Source organism: Manihot esculenta, chromosome 11 (genome assembly GCF_001659605.2).
Source record: "Manihot esculenta cultivar AM560-2 chromosome 11, M.esculenta_v8, whole genome shotgun sequence".
NCBI lineage: Eukaryota > Viridiplantae > Streptophyta > Magnoliopsida > Malpighiales > Euphorbiaceae > Manihot > Manihot esculenta.
Genome location: NC_035171.2, coordinates 31,325,106 through 31,346,737, shown reverse-complemented (window position 1 = coordinate 31,346,737; position 21,632 = coordinate 31,325,106). Strand labels below are relative to the sequence as shown.

Sequence of the window (21,632 nt, the reverse complement as noted above, 5' to 3'; positions counted from 1 at the left end):
GACCGAATTATACTGAACTGAATTAATTTCAAAGTTTAATTTTATTTTTTATTTATTTTGATTTGGTTTAATTTTTAATTTTAAAATTTTGAGTTATTTCAATTCGATTTGATTTTAATCAGAAAAAATTAAAAAAAATAAACTGAACGTGTTAGTGATAATAATATATTATTTTTAATAATATAGAGATATTATATCATATTAAATTTAAAATATTCTAATTAAATTTTAAAATATTAAAAATAAAGTATAAAAAATAAAAAATTTATTAAAAATTTAAATTGATTCCAATCGAATTGAATCATATCGATTTAATTTGATTTAATTTTTGATTAAAATCAATTCGATTTGATTTTTATAAATACTAAAATTTTAATTTTTAATTTATTTAAAAACGAACCGAAGGAATGATAATCTAGTTGATTATAATTTAAAAGGAAATAATATAAAAAATGTCATGCATTTTCATATTTTAAAGGAAAAATCCATGTAAATTTTGCTACACTCAATGGTTAATTTACATCTGTTGTGCCTATAAGAAAAGCTCAAATGAAATTCAGAATGTCAATGTATCAAAAGTGACAATATTCATACAAAATTTTACCAAACACTTACCATAAATTAATTAATATAAGATAATAACAACTATGGACTACCAATATTTTAATAAGCAAAATATTTTTTTTGGTAAGAAACAAAATGATTTATTGATTAAGAGTAAAAAAAAAAAAAAAAAACAGAGAGCAATTACTCCAAACCAACCTAAGCCAGCAAAACCAAGCCCAAAAAAAATATTTTAAAAATATATTAATTAAAATTCTTAACTCTTGTATTATATTATTTTTAATTGTTATTTAAGCTAATTAAAAACTATCTGCAAATAATAAAAAAGTCGACAAAATTTCGAGATAGAATCCTTTTATAATTTTTTTTAATATTTAAAATGTTTTTCAGTTAAGCAGCTTTTAGTTTCGATTATGATGACATATTAACTGATTATATGAATTAATTATATATTTTCAATATTCAATTACACTAAAATATTAAAAAAACTCAAATTTAAACCATAAAAATAGAAAAAAAAAAAACTATTAAGACAAATGGGAAATTGTTTAAAACAAAGATCTTAATAGTCAAATAGATATTTATTCTTAAAAAAAAGTCAATTAAATACCTAATGTTTTTTCCTCCCATTTCTTAAACTTACAGAACCCACCATCTCTAAACATTCCCTACTACCTCGCCATCTCTTTCTCTCCGCCATTTCTTCCTCCGAGAAAACACCGATCCTATTCTTTCACTTTCACCACAATCTCTCTGCTTCTTCTTTGATCAATAGAGTTCTCTTTGCTAACCAAGCTTTTTTCTTCTTTCTTATGTACAATATAGATTCAACCCCACAAGCTGTTTTTCAACTTTTCTTCAATCTTTCATCACTTTCTTGCAGAGAAAGATATGATCAGAGAAAAGGGTATTGCAGAAAGCTGTTGTTTTCTCTCTGTAACCCATTTCTTTGTTGTTATCTTCTTCACATTGAGTCTGTTATTATTCTTGCAACCAATTTCTTGCCAAAATGATCAAAATTATGGTAGTAGTGCAGCAGCGGATCCTAATGGCAATCCAGCAAGAAAGCAGATCTTCTCTCAGTTGGTTGTTAATAGTTTCTCGAATATCACCTCCGTTTTCAAGAAAGACATCAGCAAATACTTTGGTTTCTGTGTAATGGACGTGTGTGTATATGTTCATATCGTTGTTTATCTCCTTTTTTGTATGAATATATTTGGAACTGACGGAGCTTACAAGTAGTAATTTGTCTTGGTTTTGCAGGGATGCAGATTGGAATATGGCTTTCAATTTCTCCGAAGACAGTACTTTCATTACCAACTGTGCTAGGAAAACCAAAGGTTTGAAAATTTCTGTTCCTCCTATATATATATATATATATATATATATATATGTTATTGTGATCAATGAAGGGCATGCAACAAAATTTTGCTCTCCGATGTTCTCTCATTTACCTAAAAATGGATGTTTTGCTGACACCAGCTCTTCACATTCAAGACGGCTCTCATAACAATCATAACAACCCAACTCTAATTGGCCAAAATAATTTTGTAGTCCCAGAACCGCTAGAATCAAAATGGTTAATTCAAGTTATTTGAATCGTTTGATTTAGAATTATATAAAACCAACATGTTTTCTGTATCCCATGCATGAAGGACAGTTGCACACGTTGAACTTAACGAGGATCCTATGGTTTGAGCTAAATTGGTTTCATTGTACAAATTTTCATTTTTCCTTTGGGTAGCAAACAGATTAATTAATTTCTTGAAATTTTTCTTCCCTTCGTTAATTTAATTGAGTATACTTCACCTTTTGCTAGAATCTTTAATATTATTTTCTGGTATGTTGGTGGATCAGGAGACTTTACTCAGCGAATATGCACAGCAGCAGAAGTGAAGTTCTACTTCAATAGTTTCTTTCAACAAGGATCAAAGAGAACACATTATATGCAGCCTAACAAGAATTGTAATTTGAGTTCATGGCTTGCTGGATGTGAACCAGGATGGGCTTGTAATGTTGGTCCTGGTCAAAAAGTTGACCTTAAAAATTCAGAAACTATCCCTAGTAGAACTACTGAATGTGCACCTTGTTGTGAAGGCTTCTTCTGTCCACATGGTCTTACGTGCATGATACGTAAGTCTTCAATTGTTGCATCCCATCATTACAAATTTCTATATTTTCAGATTAATCAAAATTATTTAATAATTTTTGCTACCTATTTATATATAAACTCTTCAATTTCCAACTAATTTATCAATATGGGACGTTTTAGCTTGACTAACTATCAAAAGCACTCTCTTTCAGTCTAACTAGTTTTTGTTGCAATTGCTCCCAATGAGAGTCTGAATATCCAAATAATTTGATGGATGTCAGCGAAAAAAACTAGGCTACCATTACTTATCATTTCCTTTGAGGTCACTGAACAAGGAATAGGCTTTCCTTTTCTCCTGCAAAACATTTAAGAATAAATTGATGGTCTAATAACTTGATCCAAATAATTTTTCAAATTTAATAATTTTTGTTAGTTATATATAAATCAACTCAATTATCTTTTCTTAAACGGAATCGTATTGAATCGAATATAATTACTAATTCAAATTTGCTAACCTTCGCAATCATTTTGATTTAGCTGTGACTAACTTCCTTTATTGTTTGTTTGTCATTTTCTTATATTGTCACTGCAGCATGCCCACTGGGTGCTTACTGCCCACTTTCACAACTGAATAAAACCACTGGTATATGTGACCCGTAAGTTCATCCTCAACTCTTCTAATTTCTTTTGTTTTCACATACATATAATTCATTAGCAGTAATGTTTTGCAGATACAATTACCAACTTCCTGCTGGGAAGCCAAATCATTCTTGTGGAGGAGCAGATGTTTGGGCTGATATTTTGAGTACTAGAGAGATGTTTTGTCCAAAAGGATTTTTCTGTCCATCCACAATCGAGAAAATTCCATGCAGTAGTGGGTATTGATAACTATCCCAAAACTTCCAGCATATATATCTATAGAATTGAAAGTTAGGGCTCTTCATTTGTTGCATGTTCTTAATTTTTTTTTATTTAAAACTTACCCCATCCCTTTACTGCATATTATTGTTGAACACTGATGCAATTTCTTTCTTCAATGTTTCAGATTTTACTGCAGGACTGGTTCCACAACTGAAAAAGGTAGATCACTTTGGACATAATAGGTGTTAAACCTCAGATCTCTGACATGCACACATAATTTTACAGGAAAATATTTAAATGAAGAATCTAACCTTCCAAATTAGAAGTTTGATATGATTAACATGATGATGGTTCTAGCTGCATATAACTTCTATTGATGACCTTGCAGGATGTTTTCGGTTGGCAACTTGTGATCCAAAATCATCAAATCAAAATATCACTGCATATGGCATCATGGTTTTTGTAAGTGACAGTTTCTCTTTTAATCATAAAACAGTGAAATACTTGAGCTTCCATGATTATTTCACTTGCACTATTTAATTAAGTTTCAAATTTTTAACAACTATGAGATCTGACATTTGAGTTGTCAATGTAGGCTGGATTGTGTTTTATGCTCCTCATTATTTACAACTGTTCGGATCAAGTTCTTGCAACTCGAGAGAGAAGACAAGCAAAAACTAGAGAAAAAGCAGTTCAAAGTGTGAGAGAAACAGTGCAAGCACGCGAAAAATGGAAATCAGCAAAAGAGATTGCCAAGCAACGTGCAATTGATCTACAAGCTCAATTATCACGAACATTTACTCGTTCAAAATCTAAAATGCAAACAGATCAAGTTACAAAAGGTACTGGTCAAGCTAAACCTGGAACAGATGCTGCCTTACAATCCTTGCCTGGAGGTAATTCATCTGCACCAAAAACAGGAAAGAAAAAGGAGAAAAGTAACCTTACAAATATGTTACAAGAAATGGAAGATAATCCTGGGAGCCATCAAGGCTTCAATATAGAGACTTCAGATAAAAATACGAAAAAGCACGCACCAAAGGGTAAAGAGTTGCACACTCAGAGCCAAATGTTCAGGTATGCATATGGACAGATTGAAAAAGAAAAGGCTATGCATGAGGGTAAGAACTTGACCTTCTCAGGGGTACTTTCAATGGGTGGTGATGTTGAAATCAGGAAGAGACCTTTGATTGAGATTAGTTTTAAGGACTTAACCCTCACTTTGAAACATAAAAAAAGACATCTACTGAGGTGTGTGACTGGGAAATTATCACCTGGTCGAGTTTCTGCTGTCATGGGGCCATCTGGGGCTGGAAAAACAACTTTTCTTTCTGCTTTGACTGGAAAAGCAGCTGGCTGCAATGTAACAGGTATGGTTCTTGTAAATGGTAAGGCAGAGCCGATTCAAGCATACAAGAAAATCATTGGTTATGTGCCTCAAGATGATATTGTGCATGGAAACTTGACAGTGGAGGAGAATCTCTGGTTCAGCGCAAGATGCAGGTATGTAACAGTAAATTCAATCATGAACTAGCAACAGTTGTTTACCGTGTTTCTTTTGTGACTGGATTTTTTATTATTGTAGACTCTCTGCTGATCTACCAAAGGCAGAAAAGGTTCTAGTCGTCGAAAGAGTCATTGAGTCCTTGGGGCTACAGCCAGTGCGGGATTCTCTAGTGGGGACAGTGGAGAAGAGAGGAATTTCTGGAGGTCAAAGAAAACGAGTAAATGTTGGGCTTGAAATGGTTATGGAACCTTCACTTCTGATATTGGATGAACCCACATCTGGTTTAGACAGCTCATCTTCCTTTTTACTGCTCAGGGCTCTTCGACGGGAAGCTCTTGAAGGTGTAAACATCTGCATGGTTGTCCATCAACCAAGGTAAGTTTAATGATTTTACTTGTAGTATGCTATTTATGCACAATGTTTTGAGACAAAAACATAATTTTCCGACATGACAAACTAATTTCCACTGTTCTTCAGCTATACATTGTTCAACATGTTTGATGATTTGATACTTCTAGCGAAGGGTGGCCTAACGGCCTACCATGGACCAGTAAAGAAAGTTGAAGAATACTTTGCCGGCCTTGGGATTACTTTACCTGACCGTATGAATCCTCCAGATTACTTCATTGACATTTTGGAAGGGATCGTAAAACCGAGCTCAGGTGTGAACTTTAAACAGCTTCCAATTAGATGGATGCTTCATAATGGCTACCCAGTTCCTATGGATATGCTTCAGAATACTGATGAAATGAGACCATCCACAAGTGATTCAACACAAGGAGAACCAGAGTCTTTTGCTGGGGAGTTTTGGAAGGATATGAAAACTAATGTTGAGATGAAGAAAGAAAATTTAGAACTCAATATCTCAAACTTAGATGACTTATCCAATCGAAAAACTCCAGGTGTCTTTCAACAGTACAGATACTTCCTGGGGAGGTAAGGTTAATATTTTCTTTTCATAATAAATATTAGGGAGATTTACAATTTAGTCCCTAAATATTATCATTATTAACAAATCAGTCCCTATATTTTTAAAAACCTATTAAAACGTCTAACGAAATAGTCATTCCGTCTATTTTTGCTGTTAAAAATATAGTAAAAGACCAAATTACCCAGCTTCTTTTCCTCCTCCTCCTCCTTCTTCTTCATCGATTCTTCCTCCTTCTGCTTCTTTTTCTCCTTCTTCTTCTTCTCCTTCTCCTTCTTCTCCTTCTTCTCCTTCTTCTCCTTCTTCTCCTTCTCCTTCTTCTTCTTTTCCTTCTCTTTTGAGGAAAAGGGACTATTTCGTTGATGGAAAGAAATGATAAGAACGTTTTAATAGATGTGAGAAAAGATAGGGACTATTTCTTTGATGAAAAAAAACGATAAAGACATTTTAATAGATATGAGAAAATATAATGACGTTTTAATAGATTTCTGAAAATATAAGAATGTACGATTTTGTCGATGGAAAGAAATGATGAGGAGGGACTATTTCGTTTACGGAAAAAAACGATAAGGACATTTTAATAGATATGAGAGAAGATAAAGACTATTTTATTGACATAAATAAACAATAAGGACGTTTTAATAGATATGAAAAAAGATAAAAACGTTTTAATAGATTTTTAAAAATGTAGAGACTGATTTGTTAATAATAGCAATATCCAATGATTAAATAAGGAATTTTATTTGAGGATAAAATTAAATTTTAAAAATTTTCTATCTCATCCTTTATCTAATTTTAATGGAAAAGAAGACGGAATGACTATTTCATTGACGGAAGAAAAATATAAGGACGTTTTAAAGAAAAATATAAGGACGTTTTAATAGGTTTTTAAAAATATAGAGATTAACTTGTTAATAATAACAATATCCATGACTAAAATTTAAATCTCCCTAAATATTATGTGAACGTGAATTTGATGCCAAATCCTTGTACTTTGAGTAGGCTTGATTCTTTGACCTGCTCGTCATAGTGATTTAAAAATGACCAGTTTTTACTCTCTGTTTCTTCTTTGCAGGATATGCAAGCAGAGACTAAGAGAAGCAAGGACACAGGCTGTAGATTTTTTGATCTTATTACTGGCTGGAATCTGCTTAGGGACATTAGCTAAAGTGAGCGATGAAACTTTTGGAGTGATTGGTTACACATACACTGTGATTGCAGTCTGTAAGTTAAAGTCCTTCAAGTTTTTTGTATCTGAGATTCTGCAAATAGACATGTTATTTTTAATCAGATAGTTTATTAAGAACCCATTGTGAAGAAATCATTAATACAAGGTTTAATCTCACCAACATCAAATTGTGATGGATTTCAGCTTTACTCTGCAAGATTGCAGCTTTGAGATCATTTTCTTTGGACAAGCTACATTATTGGAGAGAAAGTTCTTCAGGCATGAGTGGCTTGGCTTATTTTCTTGCTAAGGATACAGTTGATCATTTCAACACAATTGTCAAGCCAATAGTGTATTTGTCAATGTTCTACTTCTTCAACAATCCAAGATCAACAGTCACAGATAATTATGTAGTTTTAACCTGTCTGGTTTATTGCGTGACAGGGATAGCTTATGCATTAGCCCTTTTCTTAGAAGCTGGTCCAGCTCAGCTGGTGAGTAATCTACAGACACACAAATGGAAATTCTTTTCTTCATTTCTGCTTATGAGCCAACTTTTGACTCATGCAGTGGTCGGTGCTTCTTCCAGTTGTTTTGACCTTGATAGCAACCCGTGGTGACAGCAGCTTTGTTTCAAAAATTGCTGACCTGTGTTACACTAAATGGGCATTGGAAGCATTTGTGATATCAAATGCTAAAAGGTCAGTGACACTTACTTCCTCATGTGTAGGAATTGAAAGAATCTTTCTTCATTAACCATCTTAATCTTGATGAACTCTGCCTTAACTTGCAGATATTATGGTGTATGGCTAATAACACGGTGCGGCTCGCTCATGGAAAGTGGGTATGATATCAGGGATTGGTACCGTTGTTTAATCTTACTCATTGTTTCTGGCTTGGGTAGTCGTATTGTTGCCTTCATGATTATGATTACCTTCCAAAAGAAGTAAATTCAGCCATTCTCTGCTCCACCCTTTCTGTACAAAGTAGAAGAAAACATCAATTCCAGATTCTCTTGCTTTTGTGTTAAAAACTTGCATAGGAATTGAAACATACCCAGAAAAATATGGTGGATAGTCCTTGAAGAAGTTGGGGATTGCTAGAGAGCTATGAAAACCTGTGAAAAGGAATCTCATCTACACAACAATGTAAATCATAACAGGATAACTCCGATTTGTGCATAATGATATGTGTAAAGGAATCATCTTTTCTTTTCTTTTCTTTTCTTTTTATACATATTTTTGTGTACATTACACACATAGGAGTAGGAATTTAATGAACAAGGCATCCCAATGTCTTTTCTCGCATCTCCTTTTTGTTTTCCTTCTATTTTTCATATTAAATTATCCTACTATAATTATAGTTTGAAAATTATTAAAATTTAGTAGGTATTTTATACAAGCATTGTTAAGTTTCTTTGTTTAGAGCTTAAAAAAAATTCCCTAGCATAATTTTAATTCTCACGAATAACTATGATAATATTATTGTTGCAAGTGTCCAGAAAATCATAGGGAGAAAAGTATAATTAGCAAGATTTTAAAGTTTAGGGGGAAAAACATAATTTTGAACATTTTAAGGACTAAAATATAATTTTTAAAAAAGGTGAATATTGCGTTTGTGCTGCCACTAATCGTTCCGGAATAAAATAGGGAAGAGGGAAAGAAGGTGCAAGAGGATTTTGAAACTCGATTTTCATGGATTATCTTATCAGCACATTTTAGGTTAAAAAAATGGAAGTTAAGAGCGAGAAAATAATAAAATTGCAATTTATATTAAACAACTAATGCAAAGTTTTTAAGTTGAATTTCATAATTATAGGAAAATGAAGTTATCTAAGCTAGACTTAATTCAAAGTTATGGATGAGTTTCAAAATCATTATAGGAAAAATGGCAAAGGGAATATTGTTTGAACCTTCTGTAAGCCTATGGCTGAAAAGAAAGCAGTAATAAGGAGAAGATTTGATAATAATGAAAAGATATATCAAAGAACAAGAGATATTGTTCCTGACACATAAAACCATGCAACTTGAGGAAATCATCACATTAAAACTTTCAATACAAAAAAAAAAAAAGAAAAATTAAGCACTAGACATTATCAAGAAATATTCATTCTTGTCCTGGATAACTTCTAAAAGATATCATCATCAACTATACTTAACTAAATCAAATCAATAGATGGTATCATCAAGTCTTTCCCACCAACCTGGATTTTGGTTCTTTTACTCTGGTCTCATTCCTTTGAATGTTACTAGGCTTTGTCCAAATGGAAAAGTTCGCCTTCTGTTCTTAGTATGCTCACACACAACCTCTTCGCTTACGGTGCTGTAAGCAAAATCAGAGATGTGTCCTTTGATTACCCTGAACAAAATCACGCTTTTGTCAGCTATCCAACGCCGAGGCACAACATTGTTTCCAAACTTATCAGGATTTTTCTTGTAGAATTTCAATGGGATTACAGTCTTCTTATTCCATTTTCCCTTCTTGTAGTCTCTCAGCACCAACACATGGAGCTCATTATTTGCAATGACAGAGAGAGCAAAGTGAAAATCCCAGCACATGGGAAAAACTTTGTTGCTCTCCGGAAAGGAACTCCTAGCCAAATAAAAAACTGTAAAACTCTCATTCTCCATATCCAAAGACACTATCTCATAGTCCTCTGATCCAACCGTATTGGTTCTTACAAAATAAGCAACTGCACTTATTACAATAATCGGTCTGTGTTCTTGTCCATTGAAATCGCGGAAAATATGGGTATCAAGGGCTCTCCATGAGGGTTTCTCATCTTTACCAAGTGTAAGAACTTCAAATCCTTTAGAATACTTAGTTTCCTCTCGATAATCATATACAGAAACCAGTTTATAGCAGCCACATATAAGAAGAGTGACGAAGAAGTCTCTGCTGTTATGGGTTGGAGCTGGCAAATCAATTGTTCTGCGCATTGCCAGGTTCCTGATACGGTACTTATTCAGGACAATGCATCTCTCCATTATCAAACCATCAAAGATAATTATCCACTCATATGATACCCCATTTTCTTGACACGGATTGGTATAACAATTAAGATTCTTGCTTCGTGACATATGTTTTTCGATGAAGTAGCGATCTTGGATTAGTTCCAACCATTGCTTGCACACGCTCTTGCATCTGGCCAAACACTCTACAGACAACCAGCTCAGAATTTCGCTTACGAGATCAACCGGAAGGTATGGTTTTCCAGAGGGAATGGAATGATCCTGTCTCATCATTGGAGTGATGAAGACTGGTTTGCTATTCGGATCCGAATGGTTACCTGTGAAAAGGAATTTAATATCAACTTTCAAGTAGGAATCAACTATTTCCAATTTTTTATATCAACAAATAAATAGAAATACAGGGTAATTTTCAAGTATTGTAGTAGTAAATCTATCTCTATCTTTAAAGTTGGACTACAACAATGAGAACACTTTTCTTTGTGCTTAACATATAATTGGTATCATTAACTATTACTCTTAGTGAATGTTTCTAATGCAGAAGACCATGGTTTTGTTGAAATTGAGTTTTAAGGGGTAAAAACAAAAATATTATTCGAAAGAAAAAAAAAAAGATTCGGCTACAAAGTAATTTGAAAAAAATTTTATTACTATAGTATTTTGGGATTAAAATATATTAAATTTAATTTTTAATCAATTTCGTATGCTATTTAACTAATGTACAAGAGCTCTAACAATAATATCAAATGCACCTTAAAGTTTAAATTTAGACAACTTCAATTTTTTTTGAAATGTAGGAAAATTCTTAAATAAATTTGGTCTACCATGGACTCAAAATATATTAAAGTACCCATTTGATTTTTTTAGGGAGAAATCACCTACCTGTGTTTTGAATCCACGGTGGATCATATCACGCAAGTTTTTTCATGAAATGTATATGAATGATATTCATGAAATGTATATGAATGATATTCATGAAATGTATATGAATGATATGCATGTAATCTTGATTGGTGTGAGCTAACCCATGATAACTGTAAGAGGGGAAAACATTCTCTATGAGACTGATACGAGTAAAGTTTAGATTTTTCTCTCTGTTGGAAAAATGGATTTGAGAAGAACAAGAACCAATAAATAGAAATAAGAATGAAGAGGGACAGAAGCAAAGAAGGATTAGAAAGAACAGAAAAGAAGGAAGAACCTAAGATTTAGGAAATAATGTTAAGAAGAGTTAACTCAAGAACTGAAAAAACTTAAAAAGGAAGAAAGAACAAAATACAGAAAGAAAAATGTAGAGAAAATCAGAGAGAGAACAAGAAAGAAGTATTGCCGAAAGAGAAACAAATTTTTCTTACTGGGGCGAAGAATCGAACTGCTCTGATACCGTTGATGCAAAATAAAAGAAAAAATGCACCGGACGGAAGGAAAGAACACAAAATAAGTGAAGAACTCGGATAAGAAAGAAATGAACAGAGAGAGAAGTCTAAACTTTACTCGTACATCAATCATTCAATTACAGAAAATGTCCTCATACAGATCATCTGTTAGCTCACATCAGTTATCAGTAAACACGTGTTATATATATTACTTCCCAACTAAATCATTATTCAAATGCGTTAATTATTATCTTGTCCCACAAAAAGAAAAATGAATGAGAATCATGTAGAGCTCGATCGCTATTATATTTTCTCTTGGGAAGAAGAATTTGCTGTTTGTCGGATGCCAGCTACATAGAAGAATGCATGGCTTAATCAAGAAAGCATAAAGAAAAGTGGCAAACTAAGTTACAAACCATTGTAATTATATTAAAGAATGAAAATGTGCTCGATCGATGATCGGATAATCAACAATAACCAGTAAAATTATGTACACTGAATTCAACAAATATACTCAACGTCAAAGATTATCTTTTTTTTTTCTTTAAGGAAGAAGAAACTAAAACAGAATGGTAGTAATAACTTCATGAAAGCATACCTTGGAGAAGATGCTTCTGGATATTGATGCCACAGTTCCAAAAGAAACAAGAATTATATAGACACTATATATAAATCCACGTGATGCTGGGTTTTTGCCGTATATCAAAAAAGCCTTTTCTTTTGTTTGTGGTGCAGCGGGTTACATCAATTCCAATAACCTAATATCAAGTGCATGTGTGTTAATTAAAGAAAAGTTGGGATTAATTAGGATTTAATTGAAAAAATTATTATATATTAAAAAATTTAATGAATAAAATAATGGCCCGATCAAGGTATTATTTCATTTTCCGAGACTACAATATTAACTAATTATAAATAAATTTCGAAAAAACAAAGACTAATGATAAATAAAAATTATTTGAGATAGAAATTGCATAAGAAAAGTTCCAATTTCCATCCATGAATAAATTTGAACAGCATTTACATTTTGAATTCCCAAACAAAATTTTCACAAGTTTTTAGAATAAAAATGTCAGAATTCAATTAACAGGAAAAAAAAAAAGTTTCAATACTGATTCAATATATATGAACACATCATCGCCGCCATTCGTGCTACTCAACAATCAAACACAAATCTACTACCAATGTGAGCAGGGATGAAGATAAAATCACTATAACTCCAGTTCCCATAACAGAAGACTCACCAAGATATTTACTCCGAGAAACCAAACTGAACTGCTCAGATCCTTCAAATCCTTTATTTTATCAAGCCACAAAAACCCTAACTCCTTTACATTAACCGAAAATGATGAATTTTTCCCTGTTGAAGATGAAAACGAACATGACAAGCCGCCAACCATTTGGCCAGTAGAGGAATCACCACGGCGATGGACAACAGTTACGATTTTAACTAATAAGAAAAGGTAGTGATTGGAATCTGAACCACGACGACAATGAAGAATCAGAACCACAAGGCAGATTCTAATTTCGCGGCAACTCTGAAGAAAGATGTTGCAAGTGAAAGAGCCAAAATGATCGACGATAAAGCAGACAATGAAGATCGAAGAAAAGACAAATAATTTTCTTTTTTTCCCGTAGAGGTAGAGGTGTTGAGGAGGGAGACTTGAACGAAACATTTCCATAGAAAATTCAATGGTTTCAGGATTTGATGCTCAACACTAAGAGCTCAAATTTTTTTTTTTTTAAAGTAAAATAATTGTTTTTTTATTAATTATTTTAACGAAAAATATTCTCTACAGAAACAAACGGAATATTAACGTGCTATATACTTTCCCCTTCTGGTGATATATTATAATTTTTTTTTTCATTTTAAAAAAAATTACTATATTAATATATTTATCTTATTATTTTTAAATTTTAATATTTCAGTCTCTCAATTTTAATTTTATTTAAATTTAAAAAAATTAAAATATAATTTTAAAAATACTTTTATCATTAATAAAAATTACTTATCCTTTAAATTTTTAATTTTTTAAAATTCTAAATTTTTTTTCTTCATTCTCATTCTCTTTATTATTTATGTTTAATCTATCACTCAAAATTATAAAATTTATTATTATAAAATCTATTTTATAATAATTAAGGAGGTGATGGAAGACGTTACTGGCCAGCGACATAAGGGACAGGTTCGGTGGTGGAGCCGCAGCGAACAGTAGGTGATAGGAACTAACACGAGTAGAAGGCGCAGCAAGCGGCAAATGACGGAAACGAGCGAACAAGCGATGGCAAGTGATAGACGACAACAAGCAACAGTTGACCATCACAGGCGACGGCGAGCTGATTTTTGAATTTTGACTTTTAATTTTTTATTTATTTTGATTTTTGATAAATTTATTAATTTTTATTAAATTTATTAAAATAAAATTTAAATCTCTTAAAATTTTTATTTATTTATGAATATTAAATTTATAATTTTAATTATTATTTTGATTTGTGTGTAAATTTTTATTGTTTAAATAATTTTAAAGAATTAAAATATTGGATTTTAAAGAGAGTAGTTAAATTATTTTTTTATTAATAATAGTATTTATAGAGAAATTTTTAATTTGAATAAAATTAAAGTGGGAGACTAAAATATTAAATTCGTTAATTATACTTTAATTTTTTCATTATAAAAATAATTGGCCAGTGTATATAAGATAGATTAAATTCTATCTCCATTCTTTCATTAATTAATATATTTTAAATGATAATTAATTATAGAAAAAAAAATATAAATATATTAATTATTATTAAACTTTCTGATAAATTAATTTTAAAAAAATTATTATGTGGTTTTTATATTTTAGAGAAATTCAATTTTAAAAAATATATTAAAATTTTAATTTTAAAAATATATTAATTAGTTCACATTAATTTTAGTGAGAAGTATCATGTAAAAGTTTAAAATGCCTTTGATAGAATGAATTAAATAGTAGATATTTTATAAGAACAGCTATTAATTAGAAATAACTTTATGCTTAATATGATTATAGTTAAAATTTTTAATTTTAAATAAAAATTTCAATTTTTAAATTTATTACAATTATAATTAATTTTTAAAATAATTTATCAAATTAGACAGAAACATCTAAATTACAACTTTCAATACTAATATAAACTTTTTAATTATTATAACCAACTTCTAAAATAATTTTGATAAATATTTAGTTAAATATATATAACTAATTTTTAACAGTAATTAACAAAAGTATTTAATTCTTATTATTTTAATCTCTAATTTTTTTCATCTAATTAACTATATATCTTAAAAAGATATTTATCTTATCATGATCCCTAATTTAAAATTAATTAGATTTAGACATTCATTTAACAAGTAGAATTCTGATTATCTAATTAACCATATAACTTTAAACACATTTAACTTTTATTATATTAATCTCTAATTTAAATTTTAAAATTTCTAATTTAAAATAAATTAAACTAAGAGATTTATTTAAAATGGAAAATTCTTATAATCTAATTAATCATATAAAAATTTTAAGTTTTATTATATTAATTTTTAATTTAAACTTTGAAATCTCAAATTTAAAACTAATTAAACTTAAAAGATTCATTTAAAATAGATATTTCATATTTTAAATTAGGGATTGAAATAATAAGAGTTAAATATTTTTAGATTACGTGGTTAATAAGAGTGAAAGAATTTGATATATATATATTTAACTAAATATTTTAAAAATAAATAAATACATATAGTATGAGATTTGCTCCATTTTAAAGTCATCAAAATTATTTTAAAAATTGATTATAATAACAAAAAAAAAAGTTTAAGTTTAATATTAAAAGTTGTGGCTATAATTATAATTAAATGAAAAATTTTAAATTTTTCTATCAATTTGATAAATAATTTTAAAAATTGAATATATATATTATAATAAATTTAAAAGTTTGAGATTTTATCCTTCAAAATCGAAAGTTTTTACTATAATTATGATTAAACGCAGCAAAATTATGATTTTTTCTAATTAATAGACCATAAAATTTTTTTTATATCATAGAATTTAAATAATAAAAGTTTTTACTAAAATTATGATTAAACGCAGCAAAATTATAATTTTTTCTAATTAATAGACCATAAATTTTTTTTATATCATAGAATTTAAATAGTAAAATATTTAACAGTTAAAATTAATATAAAGAGTATTGAGTAGATTTTTTAAAATTTTAAGGATATTTTAATATATTTTTTAAAATTACAAAATAATTAATGATTTTTTTTATAGTATAAAAAATAAATGATATTTTTTTCTTAATTTTATAATAATAGAAAAACTTACTGTTTAGTCTTATAAAAAAATTTATTAGTTAATTTTTTAATTTAAAAAGTTAAAATATCACTGAAATTTTAAAAAAAATTATTAATTAATTTTTTTATTAATTTTAGTTGTTAGGTATATTTACTAATTAGTTTTTATGATTTAAAAAAATTCATTAATTCATTAATTAATTTTTTAAAAAATTTATTAATTAATATCTTCGTACTAAAGATTTTTTTATAAAATTTAATAATTAAAATTAACGAATAAATTAATTAAAATTTTTTAAAATATTAAAAATATTTTAATATATTTCTTTTAAACTGAAAAATGAACTAATCGGTCTTCATTTATATTATAAAGACTAAATACTCATTTTTTTCTAACTAATACAAATTATACTTGAGTAGAGAATTGTCATCCTGCCTAATGATTGATTAAAACAGAAACAATCAAGTAGGTATAATAATAATAACAATAATTGAAAATTCATAATTTATTTAGCAATCTCATCCATATAAAGCCATTGGAATGAACTTGTTAAAGAAGGTATAACCACTAACCCACAATTGCAAGCTACGCTAAAGCAAAGCAAAAGCCCACTTCGCAATTCCCTTTTAATTTCTCTGTGTAATGTCTCAGTCTCTCACCCACATTTTCATCAGACAGTAACCATAGACTTAACCAACTTCTATCACCATGAAAGCTCCTTCTCATCCCCTCTCTAAACCCAAAACAACTTCTTTTTTCTTTTCAATTTTCAACAACCAGCTGACACTTCTCTTCCTTTAGTTCTAAGCCAATTGGGTATCTTTTTTATCTCATGATCACCTGCATTTGTTGCGCATTCCTTGTTGTTTTAATGCCTCCTTGAGTTGTAAAGGAAGGTTGAAGCTACAGTATATTGAAGCATATTCTTCATGGCTAGTAAGAGTGATTCACCTGCAAATTTCAATGTCCCAGTGGATGTTGTATGTTTTGTCTTTCATCTCTTCTTTATTTCACCCTTTCTTAAAAGAAAAGGAAAGAAAAATTACCTTTATGCTTAGCTTTCTTCTTTCTGTTTCTTTCTTTTATGTTTTGCTTTGGTTATTTGTAATTACAGAGAAGAAAGAAGATCAGCGGGCAGCAAATGAGAGAGGCACTTGAAAGAGAGGTATATAAATATATCCATTTTCATATGCATATGCATGTTTGCATTAATTACTCACACAAGTTTTAGAGCCAATCATCTGGAAAATTAAACATAGATCTAAAAAATAAACATAATTTATATCTTTTTCTATATCCATTACTGATTTCTTTCTCTTGAGTTTTGTTTTTCTTAAGAGAGCAGTACAAAATTTAAGCCTTTCTAGTATGCAAGTACTTCTTTCTTGAGAACCCATCACTCTTGATTATTTTCCACAAGGCTATGGATATCAATAAATGAGAACCATACCCATGTGTATTTTTTAATATATATTGAATTACATGAAGTTGGCAAAAACCCATGTAGGTTTCTGCCCTTCAACAAATGCTGAAACAAGAAGAGAAGGTGCATGAGATTTTGGAGCATTTACACAACAAGGGTGATCATGGCTCTGGGATTTCTATCCCAAACTTCCTTCCTCCCAAGGTAACGTTCTTCCTCTTGCCCTTGTATAAGGACAAAATGTGTGTATAATATTATGCTACTTTCTGAGGCAACAAGTGGAAATCTGAAGGATTGAAATTAAGGAACACTTGAAAAAGACTAGACATTTTATTATATTTTTTTATTAAAAGAAAGCCGAATCCCATTTATGGTTTTCTCCGGTGATATACAAAGAGAAAATATAAATTAAGTTTTTATTGAGTTTTTGTTTTAAAAATAGATGTTTTTTATTGGTTGGATGTATGTGTACCGGGTGTCTATAAGAATTTCTCATGTATTAGTTAGCATATAAGTTTACTTTTTGGCCTACCAAAACAGTTGGTGCCAACTTCTTTTAACTTTCAAGCAACAACTTAATATTAGGAACTGGGCGCTAACCACTGTTTCCAATTATGTTAATTAAATCTTAATCACTTAGGCAAATTTTAATTCATCAAATTTAACAGAAAATTCAATTGTATTATATTGTATTACGGTCTACCAAAACGTAGCATTATAGTTTAGTCTGCATATTAGAGAAATTAACGAAAATATTTGGAGTTCAGGAGGAAAATTAAAAATTAATTGTTACTCAATGATTTGCATACAGGCAAAGGAGCTCTTAGCAGAATTAGCTATGGTGGAAAGTGAGATAATTCGACTGGAATCCCAAATAAGCCAACTTCAAAAAGGATTGAAACGTGAACAGGAAATTGCAAAAGAGACAAAACCAAAGCAATGGCAACCTGGAAGCAGTGTAAACAATCTTCAAAACCATTTATGGAGTAGCACCATGCCAAGCCCTTTAAATAGAAGCATTATTCAAGAGAAGATGGCATTTGAGACGAAGGCATTACATTTTATAAGTAAAGCAATTAAAGGTGATTATAATCTTAATGATTTCACTGTCAGTGACAAAATGGGAAGTTCCAGATTATTTCCTGACCTGAAAGAATATCAATTCAATGAGGAGGTTAAATTTCAAGAAAGGCTTCCAAGAAAAAGTGGGATGCTCAAGTCTCCTTCACCTTTGAGAGATCCTAGGCATCCATCACCCAAGGTATGCCTTGAACCATGAGATGCAACTTGAAAATGGCTCAATTGGGCTTGTTCATTTAGTGTTTTTTTCTTTGGGTTTTAGCCACGAGAGAAGAATGTGGAATTCTCCTCGGAGCACTTACCAAAATCACTGTCCAATGCAATTCTATCAGAAGAGAATAATATCCAGCAATGCCAGCCCAACAAGCTATCTGAGAACATCATCAAGTGTTTGAACTTCATATATTCTAGGTTACTAAGAGCATCAAGAGCAATGGAACTGGAGAAATCAGGTCCCATTTCAAGGTCTCTGCAATCTTCTTTAATATCAAGAAGTTTCAGAACTGATACAAGTTCAAACACCAAGTCAAACCTTGTTTTACAAAAGGAATCAAGACAACAGGACCCATATGGCATCTTTGATATGGAAGAGTCTATTCCAAGAGATGTTGGCCCTTACAAGAACTTGGTCATTTTTACATCTAGCTCTATGGACCCAAAATTCATTTCAAGTTCTAGTTCTATTCCTCTGCTGAGAAGATTAAGGTATGCTCATTATTAAATCTATGCAAAGCTTGGTGGACATGGACATTATTGTCTTCTTAAGTAATTTTAGAACAGAAGAATTAACTAACAAATCTTTGTGGACTTCAGGGTCTTAATGAACAATCTGCAGACTGTGGACTTGAGATTCTCGACTTACCAACAGAAACTAGCCTTCTGGATCAACATGTACAATGCTTGTATCATGCATGTATATTATAGAAAAAATTTTATACTTAATTGTTTCCTTTGTCTCTTGAAGATAGTGACTAATCTGATGTGCTTGTAATCTCACACTTCATCAGCAGCAGCATATGTATAAAAAGCATACATGTATAGCTGCTGCTCTGATGTAGAGACAGGGCTAGGCACACATCAGATTGTATTATAATACATCTTATAATAATCACTTCTGTTTAAAATTCTTATTTTGGATCATTACAATTTCAGGGATTTCTCCAGTATGGAGTGCCTTCATCTCCAGAAAAATTGTTCACATTGATGAACAAGGTACATCTCAAACTTATTATATATAGACAGAGAGAGTGAAAAACTTATCTGTATTTGGTTCACATGGACCCAAGACACATTAATGTGGGTCCCTCCATGTAAAAATCACATGGGACCTACATTATGTGTTGGGTCCGGATTGGTCCACCTAAGAATTTCCCATATATATATATATATATATATAACCAGAAAGTTTAACAATTAGTTTCTTAGTAGCTCATTGTCTATATATGAATGGTTTAATTCAGGCAACACTAGACATTGGTGGGAACACAATCAATGCTCAGGCAATAGAGCAGTATATTTTGAGGAAGCCAACATCTTCCAACAAGGTAAATTTCATTGACCTCATGTTCTATTATAATGAAGTGTTACCTGTCATACTAATACAATTACCATATTTTCCTGGAAAATGATAAGGATGATAAAGAAGCACTTGTTCGTAAACTTTATGGACTCAAATCGACAGATCCCAATGTCACATTTGCTCTTTGCTGTGGAACACGTTCTTCTCCAGCTGTAAGTGATCAATTTTGTTTTAAAAAGATCTCTGCTATGCCTTCAAAAAAAAAAAAAAATAATAATCCAAAATGCAGGTGAGAGTATATACAGCTGATGGTGTTATAGGTGAACTGGAGAAATCAAAGCTAGAGTACTTACAAGCCTCAATTGTGGTGACTAGCACAAAAAGGATTGCATTCCCAGAACTTCTGCTTAGAAACATGCTTGATTTTGCCTTAGACACAAATTCATTGGTGGAATGGGTTTGTCAACAGTTGCCTACATCTGGGACTTTGAGGAAATCAATTGTGGACTGCTTCAGAAGCCATAACAGTGGGAAAATAACCAGCATTTCTGTTGAGAAGATACCATATGACTTTGAGTTCCAGTATCTGTTGGCAATATAGACTTTTGATTTATAAATTTCCATTTTTTTTTCAATTCCTTTATCTTTTGTGGAAAGAGAATAATGAGAAGAGTCACATTGCTTCAACTAATAAACTTTCTCAAACACACTGACTTTGCTGATGTTCTATTGGAGGCTTCGTATATGTATCATCTGCAGTGTACATAATGAGTGTTTACAAAGAAATAAGAGTTGGTATTGGAGTGTAATTTTTATTCAATTCTCTCTTCATTTTCTCTTATTTCCCATCATTAATTTTGCAACTAGTTAATTGATAAGTTTATAAAATAATTATTACCCTTTACAGCCCTTTGCCATTCTTCTTGACTGTTTACCAAATAATTGAAGCTCTTTGCAGGCAGTCGAAAATTGATTCGTGCATCGGATCAATAGGATATAATAACTATCTCAAAACTACTACATAATTTAGATTAATTATTTTATGTCTTTTCATCCAAATATTGTTTAGATATGTTGAGCTGAACTGTTAAATCTTAATGGGTTAATAATTAATAGTTGATACTTAACCAGATTGCAATCAAGAATCGATTTGAATTCTTGTTCAAAGTCTCATTGGAATGTCATTAGCAAGTAAAATTCTAGGCAATTTTGGTCTTGTCTAAATTAGACATTGTTGTAAAAGTGAAGTTATTTAAAATGCTTCTCCTATCTCACATAGTTTAAAAGAATAAGTATGAGGAGCAGGGCTCGTGTATATGAAATTAGACCGAAAATTTCTATTTTAGTTCAAATCCGTTGGACAAGAAATATTGAATCATAAGATTAAGTTCCTTATTAGCTTCTTATATACATAGATCAGTGGCTTGAGTTGAATACAGACGGGACAAGTGCTTAGGCAATAGAGCAACATATGCTAACCCTTTATTTGATTGAAAATATTTTTCAAGCTTTTATATCAAGCATTCAGGAAAAATTGTAAACGAAAATATTTTTCTAATTAAATTATTTATAAAAAATGATTTTTTTCCACATTTTCTGAATTTTAAAAATTTTATTGACACTGACATGAAAATTACATCCACCTCATATTCTAGCTAAAAGAATCAAATAGGTAAAAAGTCTATTTGAATCTTTAAAGTATGACAAAATAGTCGTATAAGTCATTAAATTTTTTAGATTTCAATAAGCGTTTCAACTATTAAAATAAATAAAATAATATTTTAAAATTTGAAATAGATTAAATAAATTCTTAATAGACATATAAACCTTTTTCA

The 21,632-nt window shown here is 30.5% G+C and overlaps 3 protein-coding genes across 6 annotated transcripts; 2 read left to right on the top strand and 1 right to left on the bottom strand.

Moving 5' to 3' along the window:
* Positions 1–1,455: 1,455 nt before the first annotated feature.
* On the top strand, positions 1,456–8,070 carry LOC110625714 (ABC transporter G family member 28). The gene is made up of 14 exons (XM_021771341.2): positions 1,456–1,730; positions 1,828–1,904; positions 2,422–2,697; positions 3,249–3,312; positions 3,388–3,534; positions 3,702–3,736; positions 3,906–3,979; positions 4,113–5,020; positions 5,103–5,399; positions 5,502–5,960; positions 7,028–7,176; positions 7,325–7,614; positions 7,691–7,821; positions 7,914–8,070. Exons 1-14 carry the CDS (start codon positions 1,456–1,458, stop codon positions 8,068–8,070), a joined length of 3,339 nt encoding a protein of 1,112 aa, XP_021627033.1.
* LOC110625787 (putative F-box protein At3g17265) lies at positions 7,230–13,197 on the bottom strand. 4 transcript variants are annotated; one of them, XM_043962143.1, is made up of 5 exons: positions 12,710–13,197; positions 12,064–12,223; positions 9,324–10,409; positions 8,177–8,256; positions 7,230–8,097 (listed from the first exon to the last, which is right to left on the bottom strand). In XM_043962143.1, exon 3 carries the CDS (start codon positions 10,363–10,365, stop codon positions 9,340–9,342), a length of 1,026 nt encoding a protein of 341 aa, XP_043818078.1. In that variant the 5' UTR covers positions 10,366–10,409; positions 12,064–12,223; positions 12,710–13,197; the 3' UTR covers positions 7,230–8,097; positions 8,177–8,256; positions 9,324–9,339. The 4 variants fall into 4 exon arrangements, with proteins under 4 accessions (XP_043818078.1, XP_043818079.1, XP_021627125.1 ...); XM_043962144.1 differs by having other exon boundaries at positions 8,177–8,237; XM_021771433.2 differs by having other exon boundaries at positions 8,177–10,409.
* Positions 13,198–16,380: 3,183 nt separating this feature from the next.
* LOC110626282 lies at positions 16,381–20,617 on the top strand. The gene is made up of 10 exons (XM_021772102.2): positions 16,381–16,755; positions 16,890–16,940; positions 17,283–17,402; positions 18,010–18,459; positions 18,541–18,983; positions 19,092–19,191; positions 19,431–19,490; positions 19,739–19,822; positions 19,911–20,009; positions 20,087–20,617. Exons 1-10 carry the CDS (start codon positions 16,705–16,707, stop codon positions 20,396–20,398), a joined length of 1,770 nt encoding a protein of 589 aa, XP_021627794.1. The 5' UTR covers positions 16,381–16,704; the 3' UTR covers positions 20,399–20,617.
* The last annotated feature ends 1,015 nt before the right edge of the window (positions 20,618–21,632 follow it).